At 41.1% G+C, this 13,620-nt stretch overlaps 1 protein-coding gene across 1 annotated transcript; it reads right to left on the bottom strand.

Moving 5' to 3' along the window:
- Positions 1-335: 335 nt before the first annotated feature.
- LOC308103026 (uncharacterized protein) lies at positions 336-12,955 on the bottom strand (the record flags this gene model as incomplete). Its single annotated transcript, XM_080452878.1, has 4 exons — positions 336-352; positions 435-488; positions 3,884-4,645; positions 12,724-12,955. 4 exons carry the CDS (start codon positions 12,953-12,955, stop codon positions 336-338), a joined length of 1,065 nt encoding a protein of 354 aa, XP_080309004.1.
- Between the last annotated feature and the right edge of the window lie 665 nt (positions 12,956-13,620).

Raw genomic sequence — 13,620 nt, 5'->3', positions numbered from 1 at the left:
ATGTTATACATGTTTATGAAAATGTTTTGTATTAAAAAAAATCAATAGCCAAAAACAATGCATAGCCAAATATTTTTCCAGGACCCTTGATAAATTCCAGGACCTTTGAACCGTCACAAAATGAATGTAATCCATCCCCAATGTTTTCTTAATTAATACATTTATGTATTTCTTTAATGAATGAATTAATGTATTATTAGTAGTAGTAGTAGTAGTAGTAGTAGTAGTAGTAGTAGTAGTAGTAGTAGTAGTAGTAGTAGTAGCGTTATTGCTGTTGAAATGGCTTGGCAATCCTTTCTATTTTTATACTGTGATTTGTGGCTAATCTGATCGCTTCAGCTAGGGTTGCTTGCTGGTGTAAGAGGGGGTGTGGGTTTCTTAGTGTGTATACGGTAAAGAACCATGCGCGATTGTTGGAGCAGTTACAGTAATACCTGGTTTGTACTTCGAGCGTACGACGGTGTCACTGGGTGAGGCTTTTAGATTGGCTATGCTCACAGCACAACACAGTCGTACGGACAAAATATAACCCCGCTTATTTGAACGGTCTCTCCATGCAGTCTGCCTCACGGCATAAGTCGTTGTTTTAGTTCAGATGGAACTGTAGCCGAGAGATGGAGTTATTTATTTGAGACGAGCTGACCTGTTGTTATTGAGAGTTAAATAAAATACCATTATTGGCGTAAATAAGCCTTCACAGCACGGAACTCCGTGAATGCCAGCATGGACGACTGATAACAATGTGTCCTCTATTCAAAACAACGGCTCACTTTTGAAAGTATATGTCTGTGCTTGGTGTGATGACGTCGCGTTCCGTTTAACACTTTATCTTTAATATCAAAATCTAAATCATATCCATGACATTACTTTATATGTAGCGCAGCAATATTTTCCATGGAAAGGAGACAGGGACGCACTGTTTGGGAAGTTGGCTAAAAAAAAATCTGCGTCCCAGGGGAGATCAATTTGCGTCCCAAATACATATTTTTATGCTCCCGGGACATCAGGTTTCCCTTACAGTACGTTTTAACAGCCGGCGACATCGTCCAAAAGATAAAGAAAATCCATCTTTCATCGCCCCCCCGCCCACTTCGCCCTATCGCCAGTAGTCGCCGGCTCTCATAGACATATAATGCACTTCCGGAAAATACTATCCTGATCGCCCGCTGATCGCCCGCTGTTAAAACGCACCGTAAGTCTAGAGGGGGGGGGGGGGGTCTAGGCTGTGACTTTTACAGGGAACAGTTTTGAACTGCAGCCACCTGTAAGTGCCCTTTTAGAGCGGTTTTGAAGGAGAGTAGGGATTTACACTCCTTTACGACTGTTGGTAGGGCGTTCCACAATTGTGTGGCATAGCAGGAGAAATGAGGCGCAGCTTGCGGAGCTAGTTCAGGCCAAGGGATTGTGCCAACCGATCAGGTGACTAGTCACATGCACTTTTCTCCTGGTCGGGTGGTTACAGGTACTGCGCTGCTACCTGCTCAGTCTGGCTTCCCTGTCTGGCTGAGCTGACGTGTCGACGCTGCTGCTGCTCTGCTGCTGATATCTCTGCTGTACCGCTGCTCGCTTACCTGCATGCTGCTGCTCATGAATAGTCTTATCCCACCGCCTCCCCGGCATCCACCTGTAGGCTCGGTTTCTAGATCCCCATGGGGTCTTTATTCATTCCCTGTAAATGCTATTTGGCATGTAACATTTATTAAAAATGTTATGCTTACAGGGAGTGAATGGATTCAGAGCCCTAACGCCAAACTATGCTTCATATATGCTTCCTATATCTATGCTCAAGCATGCTCAATAAATATATATTCTAATCCAATCCAAGAGGTGTCTGACTGAACTAATTTAACCCCTTGTTAGAGCCAAATCTGGGTTGGACGTGATTAGTGGAGCTCCCTCTGGTGTTTTGATTGTGGACTTCATTTTTCAGTAGTTATTATGAGGTAGGCCTGTATTGTTCACAGTAGTTATTATGGGGTAGGCCTGTACTGTTCACAGTAGTTATTATAGGGTAGACTGTATTGTTCAAAGTACTTATTATGGGGTAGACCTGTATTGTTCACAGTAGTTATTATGGGGTAGACCTATATTGTTCACAGTAGTTGTTATGGGGTAGGCTGTATTGTTCACAGTAGTTATTATGGGGTAGGTAGGCCTAAATACACGATTTCCACAATTAGAGGAGATGAACCAGACACCTTTCGATAACATTTCTGTAATGATATATGAAACAAATAAAACATATGTAGCAGTGAAACCTTCATTACAAAAAGGCATTACAGCAAATCTTTGTCTTAACAAAAACTCTTCTACTTCTAGGTTCAAGGTTCAAGGTTCAACTTTATTAGTGTCCCAACAAAGGGCAAATAGGTTTACAACAAGAGTTAGCAAAACATATTACATACATTAAACATATCTCTCGCTGCTGGTCGCTGCGTGCGCAAGCACCCTGTTCCCTCATTGCATTGAGGGAACAGTAAGCATAACATTTTTAATAAATGTTACATGCCAGGTAAGTAGAATTTAAAAAAGTAATCAAACTAAGTGATGATGTCGTCTGTCTTTCTGGCACCAACCAAATATGGACTTGAGGGATAAAAAAGGGGGAGAATTTAAATAATAAAGACATTTCATATACAAGATAATGATAATCAACAGAGAAACTGTTCATCACCCATTATTTTGGGATTGGGAAATATCATGTTGTACCTAGACATTTCAAATTATTACTTATCAACACAAAATGTTGGGTGAAAGATATATTCTTATAACAAGTATTTATATATATATATATATATATATATATATATATATATATATATATATATATACATACATATACATATACATATACATATATATATATATATATATATATATATATGAATTACATAATGATTTGTACAATGTTTTGATCTGGTTTCCTTTTTTTCTTTTACATCTTAACTTGCAGAAAACACCCTCATCTCAGACAAGGATTCACAACTTCAAACACGTTTTGTTGCTGTTAAATGCAAAAAACAAAGTAAAATGAAGAACACGAAGAAAAGACTAACCATGTGTATTGATAACATAAGTGCAATAATGTACTATTATCATCCTTGTTGGCACTTTAAAGTTGTGTCCAAGAAGATCTTTGTCAACTTGTTAGATTTCTACAAAAACATCACAGCTTTAGCTATATCCTATAGTCCCCTGTCTCACTTCCTGGTTTAAAAAAGGCAGGAAAGCTGCTGAAGCTATTGCAAGCTTTCTATTTTTTGATTATGTATTAAATAATATTCCTATTAGATGTCTCAACCATAACATGTCAACTATGTCAGTCCTTCTAAATTCAAACTAAATACAAATGGTTGAAAATGTGTAATTGTATAAGCATTTAGAGAACTCTGAGCTTTGTTGAAAAACTATGACTCCCCTGTATGAGTCCTCATGTGTGTTTTCAGATTTCCCTTGTAATAAAACATATTGCCACAAACTGTACACGTAAAGGGCTTTACACCTGTATGAGTCCTCATGTGTGATGTCAGATTACTCATTTGACTAAAGTCTTCACCACAAACTTTGCAAGGAAAGGGTTTTTCCCCTGTATGAATCCTCATGTGTATTTTTAGACCATCACTTTGAATAAATCCTTTGCCACAAACTGTACAAGTAAGGGGCTTTATACCTGTATGAGACGTCATGTGTTTTTTTAGATAATCTTTTCGACTACATCCTTTGCCACAAACTGTACAGGTAAAAGGCTTTTCCCTTGTATGAACAACTGTGTGCCTCTTCAGACCTAACTTGCGACTAAACATTTTGCCACAAACTGTACAAGTAAGGGGCTTTATACCTGTATGAGACGTCATGTGTTTTTTTAGATAATCTTTTCGACTACATCCTTTGCCACAAACTGTACAGGTAAAAGGCTTTTCCCTTGTATGAACAACTGTGTGCCTCTTCAGACCTAACTTGCGACTAAACATTTTGCCACACTCTGTACAATTAAAACCTTTCTTCCCTCTGTGACTCTTCATGGAGTGAGTTTGTGTTGACGATGGCAGGTCCTGGGACAGCTTGTGGCTTGAAGACAATCTTTGTTCTTCCACATTTTGTGTCGTGGGTGAAGTCAGTGTGTTTACAACCGACTGACCTTCCCTGGTCTCCTCCCACTCATCACTGTCTTCAGTGATGTCAGATTCAGAACAGTGTGGAGAGAGGAGCTGGTCACCACTAGTTGGTTGTGATGTTCCACAGTCTTCTACATCAGCTTGTGTGTTCATGTGTTCAGTTGAGGTGCTGGCTACAGGCTCTCTCTCTCTGTTTTCATCATCAGCTTCCCTTTTCACTGCTAGTAATGTCAACGTTGACCCATCAGCCTCCTCTGGTCTTTGAAGTAGCTCCTCCTGTTCCTCTTTAATGTGTGGAGGATGTGGTTCCACCTGGACCAGACTGGGGCTCCTCTCCTCATGTTGCGGAGGTTGTGGTTCCTCCTTGACCAGACTGGGGCTCCTCTCCTCATGTTGTGGAGGTTGTGGTTCCTCCTTGACCAGACTGGGGCTCCTCTCTTCATGTTGTGGTTCCTCCTTGACCAGACTGGGGCTCCTCTCCTGCAGTTCAGGGAAAACCTCCTCTTTACACAGAGGGAGGGGCAGCATGTCTGGGGGGATAAAATGAGAGGGAAAACATTAAAGGTTTGAACTTTACATTATTTATGCCCATGTGGGCTTCTACCTGGGCCCTAGGTGGGTCCCATATGGTTTCAAGGTGGGCTAAACCATATGGGCCCCATGTTGGCAATGTAGTTGGGTTCTACCTGGGCCCTAGGTGGGCCCCAACTAGGCAAGTCTATATGGGACAGAGGTGGGTCCCAACTGGGATGCCCATGTGGGCTTTAGGTGGGTTCTACCAGGGCCCTCGGTGGGCCCCAATTAGGCAAGTCTATATGGGACCAAGGTGGGTCCTGACTGGGTTTGGTTTGCCTTAGGTGTGCAATGGTTCCTTTGATTTCCAACGTGGGTCCTAATAAGATTTAAATAGACTAAGCAGTATTTGACATGAGCCGTGTTAATTCTTGTAAACACACCTAAAATAAAAATTAGGTATAACAGTTTACATGTCTTAGGCTTTACCAGGATGAAAATAGACAATAGACAATATCTATTTTGACAAAGTTTATTAAAAACAATATTTCAAGATAATAAAAATACAATGGAAGTAAAAATGGAAATAAAGATAGCAGTAGTGTAAAAGGTGCAGGAAGAGAAGGCACACACATCACACACATGTATGTGCATACAGTATATACATACAAATCACAAAAATGCAAAATAATATTCCCACAATGCTCCACTGAGACTAATAACAGAAAAAAATATAAGAATAAAAATGGTCCAAAAAATAAAAAATAGTGTATAAGAGGTGCATCAAAATCTTCCATTGTCCATGTAACAGGGCCGAGGGATTCTGAGATCCAGTTTCATTTTGCATATGAATATGGGCCCTCTGTGTGAGTGGGTGTCTCTTGAGCCTTTCTGTTTAAATCCCCAGTGACAGACCAAGCATTGTGCTGCTAAGGGGAGAGAAAGAGAGAGAGCCATTGTCTACTGGGGTGGTGCATCATCCAGTTGTGGAAGCTGTCTCTGAGCTCAAACTCTGTTTCCACCTCTAACACGAGCCCCAGTGAACCACTTGGAGAGAGCCTTCTCTGCATCCTTGTGTTCTTCAGTCCTCCTAATAGAAATGACAAGAAGCCAACTGTTAGAAATTATAGAATTATGAAACCTTCCATTACTGTATATGCTGTGGCATGCCCCCTACTGGTATACATCAAATGTGTTGCCAAATTACATTTAAAGTTAAGACAGATAAAGGAAAATTAAATACCCAAACTTACCATATACTTAAAGAAGCAGGTCTCAGAACTTCCTCTTGCCGTTACGCGCAAAAAGGTTGAACTGGAGTGCCAAATCATGTGAGAGGAGGTACTATATTGGTAGCATCATCCAGTGAAGAACCTCCGATATCTCCAACCATGGCAACCTGAGTGTATGGTAAAGGCCACAGGAAGAAAAAGCTGTAAGTGAACACCAAGATATAATGAATATCAAGTAGTCATTCTATCTTTAAAATACTTACACTTAACTGTCCCCATTCTACCAGAACTCCAGAGGTCCAGTCTTGTCACTGCCCACTACATTACATTACATTACAGTCATTTAGCAGACGCTTTTATCCAAAGTGACAAAGTGCAACGGAAAAATTCAGACTAAATCTACAAACATTTGCATTATTTCAAGTGGCTCACTCACTACCGACAAGCAATTGGTAGCGGACTGTTTTAACAGTTTCTTCACCACAGTTGCAACCCAGTTGGTAAGCAAACTCCCTCAGCATTCAGGTCTGTACGGCCCGACCACATTCAAGCTCACTATGAGAAACTAGGGGCTAAAAAAGATTCTTTTTTTTTTCAAACCTGTATTGACTGAGGATGTGCAAAACAAACTCCTCGCCCTACAGCCAAACAAGGCCACCGGCCTTGACAACATCCCCACCAGATTCCTCAGAGACGCAGCGGTCTCCATTGCTCCCATAGTAGCCCACATTACAAACTTATCCATCAGTCAGTGTCACGTCCCACAAGAATTCAAGTTGGCAAGAGTAATCCCTCTATTTAAAAAAGGAAGCAAACTAGATCCTGGCAACTATAGGCCTGTTTCCATCCTTTGTTCCATCTCAAAGGTTATAGAGCGATCAATCCAAGAACAAATCAACAGCTACCTCAGCGAGCGTAAACTGTTGTTTGAATTCCAATCAGGCTTCAGAACATCCCACTCCACTGACACATGCCTACTATATTTGACCGACTACATCAAACGTGAGGTAGACTCGGGCAAATACTGTGGCATGGTCATGCTGGACCTCCAAAAGGCGTTTGACACTGTAAACCACGCAATTCTACTTGATAAGCTGAGGGCGATTGGTTTTGATTGCACATCACTAAATTGGATGAGATCTTACCTGGAGGGTAGAGAACAAGTGGTTGACATCAACGGAACCATGTCCTCATCCCTCCCGGTGAGCTGCGGGGTTCCTCAAGGCAGCATTCTAGGGCCGTTACTGTTCCTTGTATACATTAACGACATGAATGCTGCCTGTAACTGCAAACTGTTCCTGTTCGCTGATGACTCGGCACTCCTGATCTCGGGTGAGGACAAGTTGCAAGTTGAGGAAGCTCTCAGCTCTGAACTCTCAAAAATCCGTACCTGGCTGACCGATAACAAACTGTCTCTACACCTTGGGAAAACTGAATCCATCCTATTTGGGACCAGACATTCCCTCAGTAAAATGAAGGTAAATGACTTCAAGGTCAAAGTCGATGACACAATCATCACTAGCAAAGAAGAGATTACCTATTTGGGATGTATTCTTGACAAATACCTGACAGGTGAAAGCATGGCAACAAAGGTGGTCAAAGGAGTAAACCAGAGAACCAGATTTATGGGCAGAGTTTCCTCTTTTGTCAACCCTCAGGCCCCTCTCAGGGGCCCTGATACAGCCCCTTTTTGACTATGCTAGCTCCTCTTGGTACTCCAACACCTCAGTGTCACTGCAGACTAAGCTTCAAACCTCCCAAAACAAACTGATCCGACTACTTCTCGGACTGGGGCCCATGACCCACCTCTCTCCCACTCACTTTGCCAGCCTAGGCTGGCTCAGGGTGGAAGACAGGGTTAAACAACTAAAAATGGGTCTGGTCTTCAAAATTGTAAATGCAGATTTGCCCGATATGCCCCCTATACCCGCATATCTGTATAAATACCTCGAAAAAGTTAGTGACACCCACAGCCACGAAACTAGAGGGAGCGTAAACAACAATCTGGTACCACCCACCCATAAAACAAACATGGGCAAATTCTCCTTCTATAGCACAGCCACTAAGGAATGGAATAGTCTAACCCCATCCCTCAAAAAATGCAGTTCGCTGGGCTCATTCAAAACAGCCCTAAAAACCCATCTTTCTGGAGGCCGAAAGAGGAGCTAGTACCAGTTTCCCTGTAGACAGACGACCCCCCCCCTCCTCTTTTTGTACATATTTTGTATTTCCTCATGCTTTTTTTTGTATATAATCTTTATTTTTCCATGCTTCCCCCCCCCCCTTTTTTTTTTGTACAAATATTTTTTAAATGCTTTTTTTGTACATAGTGGTATTTTTTTTAATGTATTATCTGTATTTTCATGTTGATTTTGAACTGTTTGGTTGCTACTATATATGTCTATGAAATTAACTCAAGGACCCCAACGGAAACAAGTCCGCAAGGACTTTTTTGGCCGGACCTTTTAGACAAAAGCATTATAAATGTAACTGTGTTGTTTTACATTCTTTTGCCTAATAAAAATTTCAATCAATCAAGTAAAGTGTGTAACCTTGTCTTAAGTAAAGTGTGACTCTGTTTAACACAATGCTGTACCCCCTCCAACTGTACTTCTTAAATGATTTTCATTATGTTTTAAAAAAAGACTCTGTCATTCTAAACAACCACAAGCCAAAAAACAAGGCTTAACAAAAAAATATAACTGAAACAGGAAGGATTGTGTATTTTCAAATGTAACTAAAACAATCTTTCTGAAAAAGACACATTGTGAACTTGTAGATTGGCTATTTTTGTGAACTTCTCTGACTAATCCATATTACAATAAAAAATTAAAACTAACCTTTAAAGAAAGAAATAAACTAAACCACCCACCCTCCACCCATCCAAACCTAGACCAGTCTGGCATGGCTTTGAAGAAGTGAGAAATTTGAAAACCCATTGTTGAAGGACCCACAGGGTCACACACAGATAAGGCCATTAACAGGTAGTCAGGGGGAGGGGATTTAGTGTGGATTTGACCAGGAGAATACAGACATGCTTTGACTTGAAGCGGCATATTTCACAAATTTTTTTAATGAATACAATGTAATGTCAAATCTGTATTATATGTATGTTCATATAATATAACTTATACAATTGGGGTGGTTGTATTTTGTCTCCCTGCTGTTCTATTGTTTACCAGTTAACCTTTCCTGATTTCTATCTCTCTGGCACTGGCACTTTCCTTAGTGTCTGCAGTGAGATTAAATATTTGGGCCATTTCATTTCATTTCAAATGACCTATTTGATGACAAGGACAGACAGCGTCGGAAGCTGTATGCTCAAGGAAACATGCTATGTCGCAAATGTAGCATTTCACTCTTTAAAGGTTTCATGACATTCAGTTTTACAACACATTAAAAGTCTTTGTCATGGTCCTTCAAACGTGTATAAAAAGTTGTAACTGAAAATTCCACTCTAGTGAGCCATTGCAGGTGTTTTTCTCTCACATTTCTAAAGCCTTTTCAACTGCAATGAAAAAAAGAAATCTTTGCCTGCGGGTGTCGCTGTTGAGGGATTTTGCCTGTCAATCATCACCTCTGCTCCGCCACCCCCAAAGGAAAGGATAGGGGAGGGGAGGGGCGAGGAGCGGAGTGGGCGGGATTAATGGCCTGTGACTTCACTATCCAAGGGCCAATCTCAGATTACTTTTCAGCCTAATTATTCAGAAAACACCAGACCACAGAAAATCCACTGAATGTTCAAAGTTCAGTTTTTTGGGGTGTAATTAAGGTCATAAAACCCCCCAAAAAACATAAAAAATTTAAAAATGTGAACATGAACGTCATAGAACTTTTAAATCTTTCTGTACACCTCTGCATACTGTCCACCTGTGGTGTCGCTACAAACAAGTCAGTATCAGATGACTCACAGTGGCTTATAATGACTGCATGATGCTGCTACTGAGAGCTCCAAGAAGTTCCAATGCAAGCCAGATGTTTGTTAGTGTCGGGGTACCAACCTGCTCTGCTACGCAATCCTATGTATACATTTATGTGTAGGGCATCTGAACACTAAATTTGAAGAAACTACTTGAAAATCTAAAGAACTGTCTAACTTGTGTGGTGCAAAACGAGACGAAGAGAACCAGGAAACACAGTTGAAGTGAGCGGTCTGCTGACGGAGTCGCTCGTCAGCAATGCAAGAACAGTGAAACCATGCCCCATATAGATACAAATCTATATAAAACTAATTAAATATGCCTAGGTCATGTCGCAGAAATTGAACAGATTGAGCAAATATGTAATGGGTGGCGCCAAATATGTATTACATAGTTCATAATTCAAAATTTTGAACTAAAGTTCATGGTTCCAAAAATTAACTATTTAGTTCATTTTTCGTTCTTTTTTTTCAATATATATATATATATAATTACTTAATAAGGGTCTCTCTCTCAGCTAAGGGGTCCTTGACCTGAAAAACGTTGAATACCCAGGCCTGTGTTATTATATTATATGAATATAATCCAGGATTATGCCATTTGTAGCCATGTTTTAATAGCAGACCTACAAGCTCACAATGAGTTGTATCCACGACGCGTTGTGAGCTTGTATATCTGCTATTTTAGTCACGGGACACCGTCGTGCTGCGAAGTATAAATTAGGCTCTAGCCCAGAGAGAACAGCAGCAGCAGCAGAGAGAGAAAGAAACTGCATCAATAGTGAAAAGTTGTGAAAAAGACTTTGTTTTAAACACAAGCAGTACACCCGGTCCCAGCAACATTGTTGTTGTTCATACGTGTGTGTGTAGCTAATACAGCGCACAAGCTTTCTTTAATAACAAAATGATCTTGCGTCGGAGACTCTGCAAGAACAAACAGCTGTGGGTCATTATCACTCAGCATGCTACAGTGACACAACAACTTATAAACGGACATTTATTTTATAAAGCTAAGTGTTGCTTCTCTTGCATTTTCAACCCAAGGGGCTATCTGTAATCACGGAGCTGCATAGTAGTCTGTACGTAGATGAGACCGTTCACTCCGCGCTGCGCAGATGAATGTTACACACCACCTTGCTTTTCTCTTTTTTGGCTGATGGTGCGTGCAAGACGCCTCGGAAACACAGTATAGGATGAAACGCAACATGACAAACCTATGTAACCATGGAAATTTGGGACACTCTTGAACGAAGTTATACTATGAGAGAACGCCGTTCACAGACGCCAGAATGAACGCGTTCACAATAACGTTCATCTAGCGGATATACAGTACGTTCAGTTCACGTTCGCCCAAAATATGAACGAGTTCATGAACGATCGTTCATTGAACGCGTTCAGGCACAACACTGGAACCAGGAAATACACAGAAATAGCTACAGAAACAGCAGAAAGCTCTGAATCCACAAGGCGTAATGAGTAAATTGTATTTGCTCCCCATCACAAACAACACATTTATACTTGTTAAAATCTAAGAAAAAGTGAGTTGGGGTGTCCTGCCCCTTTAACCACTTAAACCCTTTGTAAACTTGTACTTGGTCTGCTCTTTTCCCCCCTCTACACCAAACCTCTTTGCCTAAAATAGCCGATCTACAAGCTTGAAATTGTAGATTGGCTTATTAGCCAGGGATCCTTTAATGGTTACCAGTTAAACGGTTAACGGTTAAACAGTTAACCTGCCATGGCCATCTCTAATAAATAAAAACAAATACTTTAAAAAAAAAAATGAATACAATGTAATGTCTAATCTGTATGGTAGAGTATGTTCATACGATATAACTTATACTATTATATATAATTGGGGTGGTTGCATTTTGTCTCCCTGCTCTTCTAGATTGAGTCAAAGGTCATGTCTCACCTAGACACAGGTTCTGACACAAATTCTGACCTGATGGTCAAGATTCAAATCATCCCCCGAGCAGGCAGGCTCAATCTTAATGGTAAAATATGTCAGCACTTGCGCAGGAAACTGGGTTAAAATCCAGGGTAGAAGGTAAAAGATAGTACAACTTTAAATGGGGTTGAATCTTTTGTCCATCTTTGTGAGCTTGTAGATTATTTTTGGCCTTAGCATTTAGTTTGGCAGTGGTAAAACTAATAACTAAAACAAATGTCTCTGTTAACACATTATTCGATTTAGAGTGAGTGAGTGAGTGAGTGAGTTAGTGAGTGAGCACGTTCCAACCCATGATGCCCAGTTATCCCATATGTACATGCCAGTTAGCCCACATGTAGACCATGTGGGAACGACATGGGCTTGCCCACTTCCATCCCACGCCTAGTTAGCCCATATGCAGACCACGTGGGCCCGGCATGGGCTTGCCCAGTTCAAGCCCACGCCCAGTTAGCCCATATGCAGACCATGTGGGACCCTCATAATTTGCCCAGTTCAAGCCCATGTCCACTTGGTACCCAAGCAGCCCGCTTTGAAACCATATGGGTCCCACGTGGGCGTGCTGGCTGGGATACATCTGCAGTCTGCAGTGTGTGGTTTGGTTTGTGTATGTAACACACATACCTGCAGTGTGTAGTTTGATGTTGTATGTAACAGAAATACCTGCAGTGTGTAGTTTGATGTTGTGTGTGTGTAACAGACATACCTGCAGTGTGTAGTTTGATGTTGTGTGTGTAACAGACATACCTGCAGTGTGTAGTTTGATGTTGTGTTTGTAACAGACATACCTGCAGTGTGTAGTTTGATGTTGCGTGTGTAACAGACATACCTGCAGTGTGTAGTTTGATGTTGTGTGTGTAACAGACATACATGCAGTGTGTAGTTTGATGTTGTGTGTGTAACAGACATACCTGCAGTGTGTAGTTTGGTGTTGTGTGTGTAACAGACATACCTGCAGTGTGTAGTTTGATGTTGTGTGTGTAACAGACATACCTGCAGTGTGTAGATCGATGTCCATATCGAAATCAATGTCCAGCAGTTTATTTTTTTTCTCCAGCAGAGTTTCTAGTGTCTCTATCTCTCTCTGGAAGAGGTTGCACATGAACTCTGCAGCCGCACTGAGGCGCTCCAACACAAACACTCTGACAAGCTTCACACAACAAACATCAGCACCACGCTGCTGTTTGTCCAAAACACACAATATCTCCTCTCCCACCGACGTCATGTGTTCATTTATCTTCAGCCGTACAGACCCCATTGTTTTGACCTCCATTATGACATGGCTTTCACCTCCTTTATGGCACGGCTTTCGCCTCCTTTATGAAATTGTTTTCACCTCCTTATGACACGGCTTTCGCCTCCTTTATGAGACTGTTTGCACCTATTTTATTACACGGTTTCCAACACAGCTAGCAGAGTGACTGCTTAATGCTTACGTAAGCGTTGCCAGTTTTCTTAGAAAAACAAGCAGCCACGGTCTGTGAAAACAAGGCCCAAAATAAGCCACTATTAATAGTTTAAAGTCCCACGGCTATTTGAAAATAGCAGATGTACAAGCTCACAACTAACTAAAACTATGATTTAGATTTAATGTCAATTTTGTATGCCCCCCCCCCCCCTCACAAATTAACAATTAACTACAGAAAACAACAACCCGAAGTCGCTTATAAGAGGCGGACATGGCAACACCGCCTCTGTTGTTTACGTTGAAGTGCGTCAACACAGTGCTAGTTCAGATCACCGGATGTCCGATTAAGCTGGGTTTCAAAATAAGGTGTCTAACTGACCTTCAACATAAAACATGTTTACTGAGCTTGATTGATTGATTGATGTAGTTTATTTAGAAAGACATGAGAATAGTACATGACAGTACATAACAGTACATGGAAG

Source organism: Gymnoscopelus braueri (genome assembly GCF_963280865.1).
Source record: "Gymnoscopelus braueri genome assembly, chromosome: 16".
In the NCBI taxonomy this organism is placed as follows: domain Eukaryota; kingdom Metazoa; phylum Chordata; class Actinopteri; order Myctophiformes; family Myctophidae; genus Gymnoscopelus; species Gymnoscopelus braueri.
Note: the sequence above shows the minus strand (reverse complement) of the source record. Positions and strands in the feature narration are given on the sequence as shown.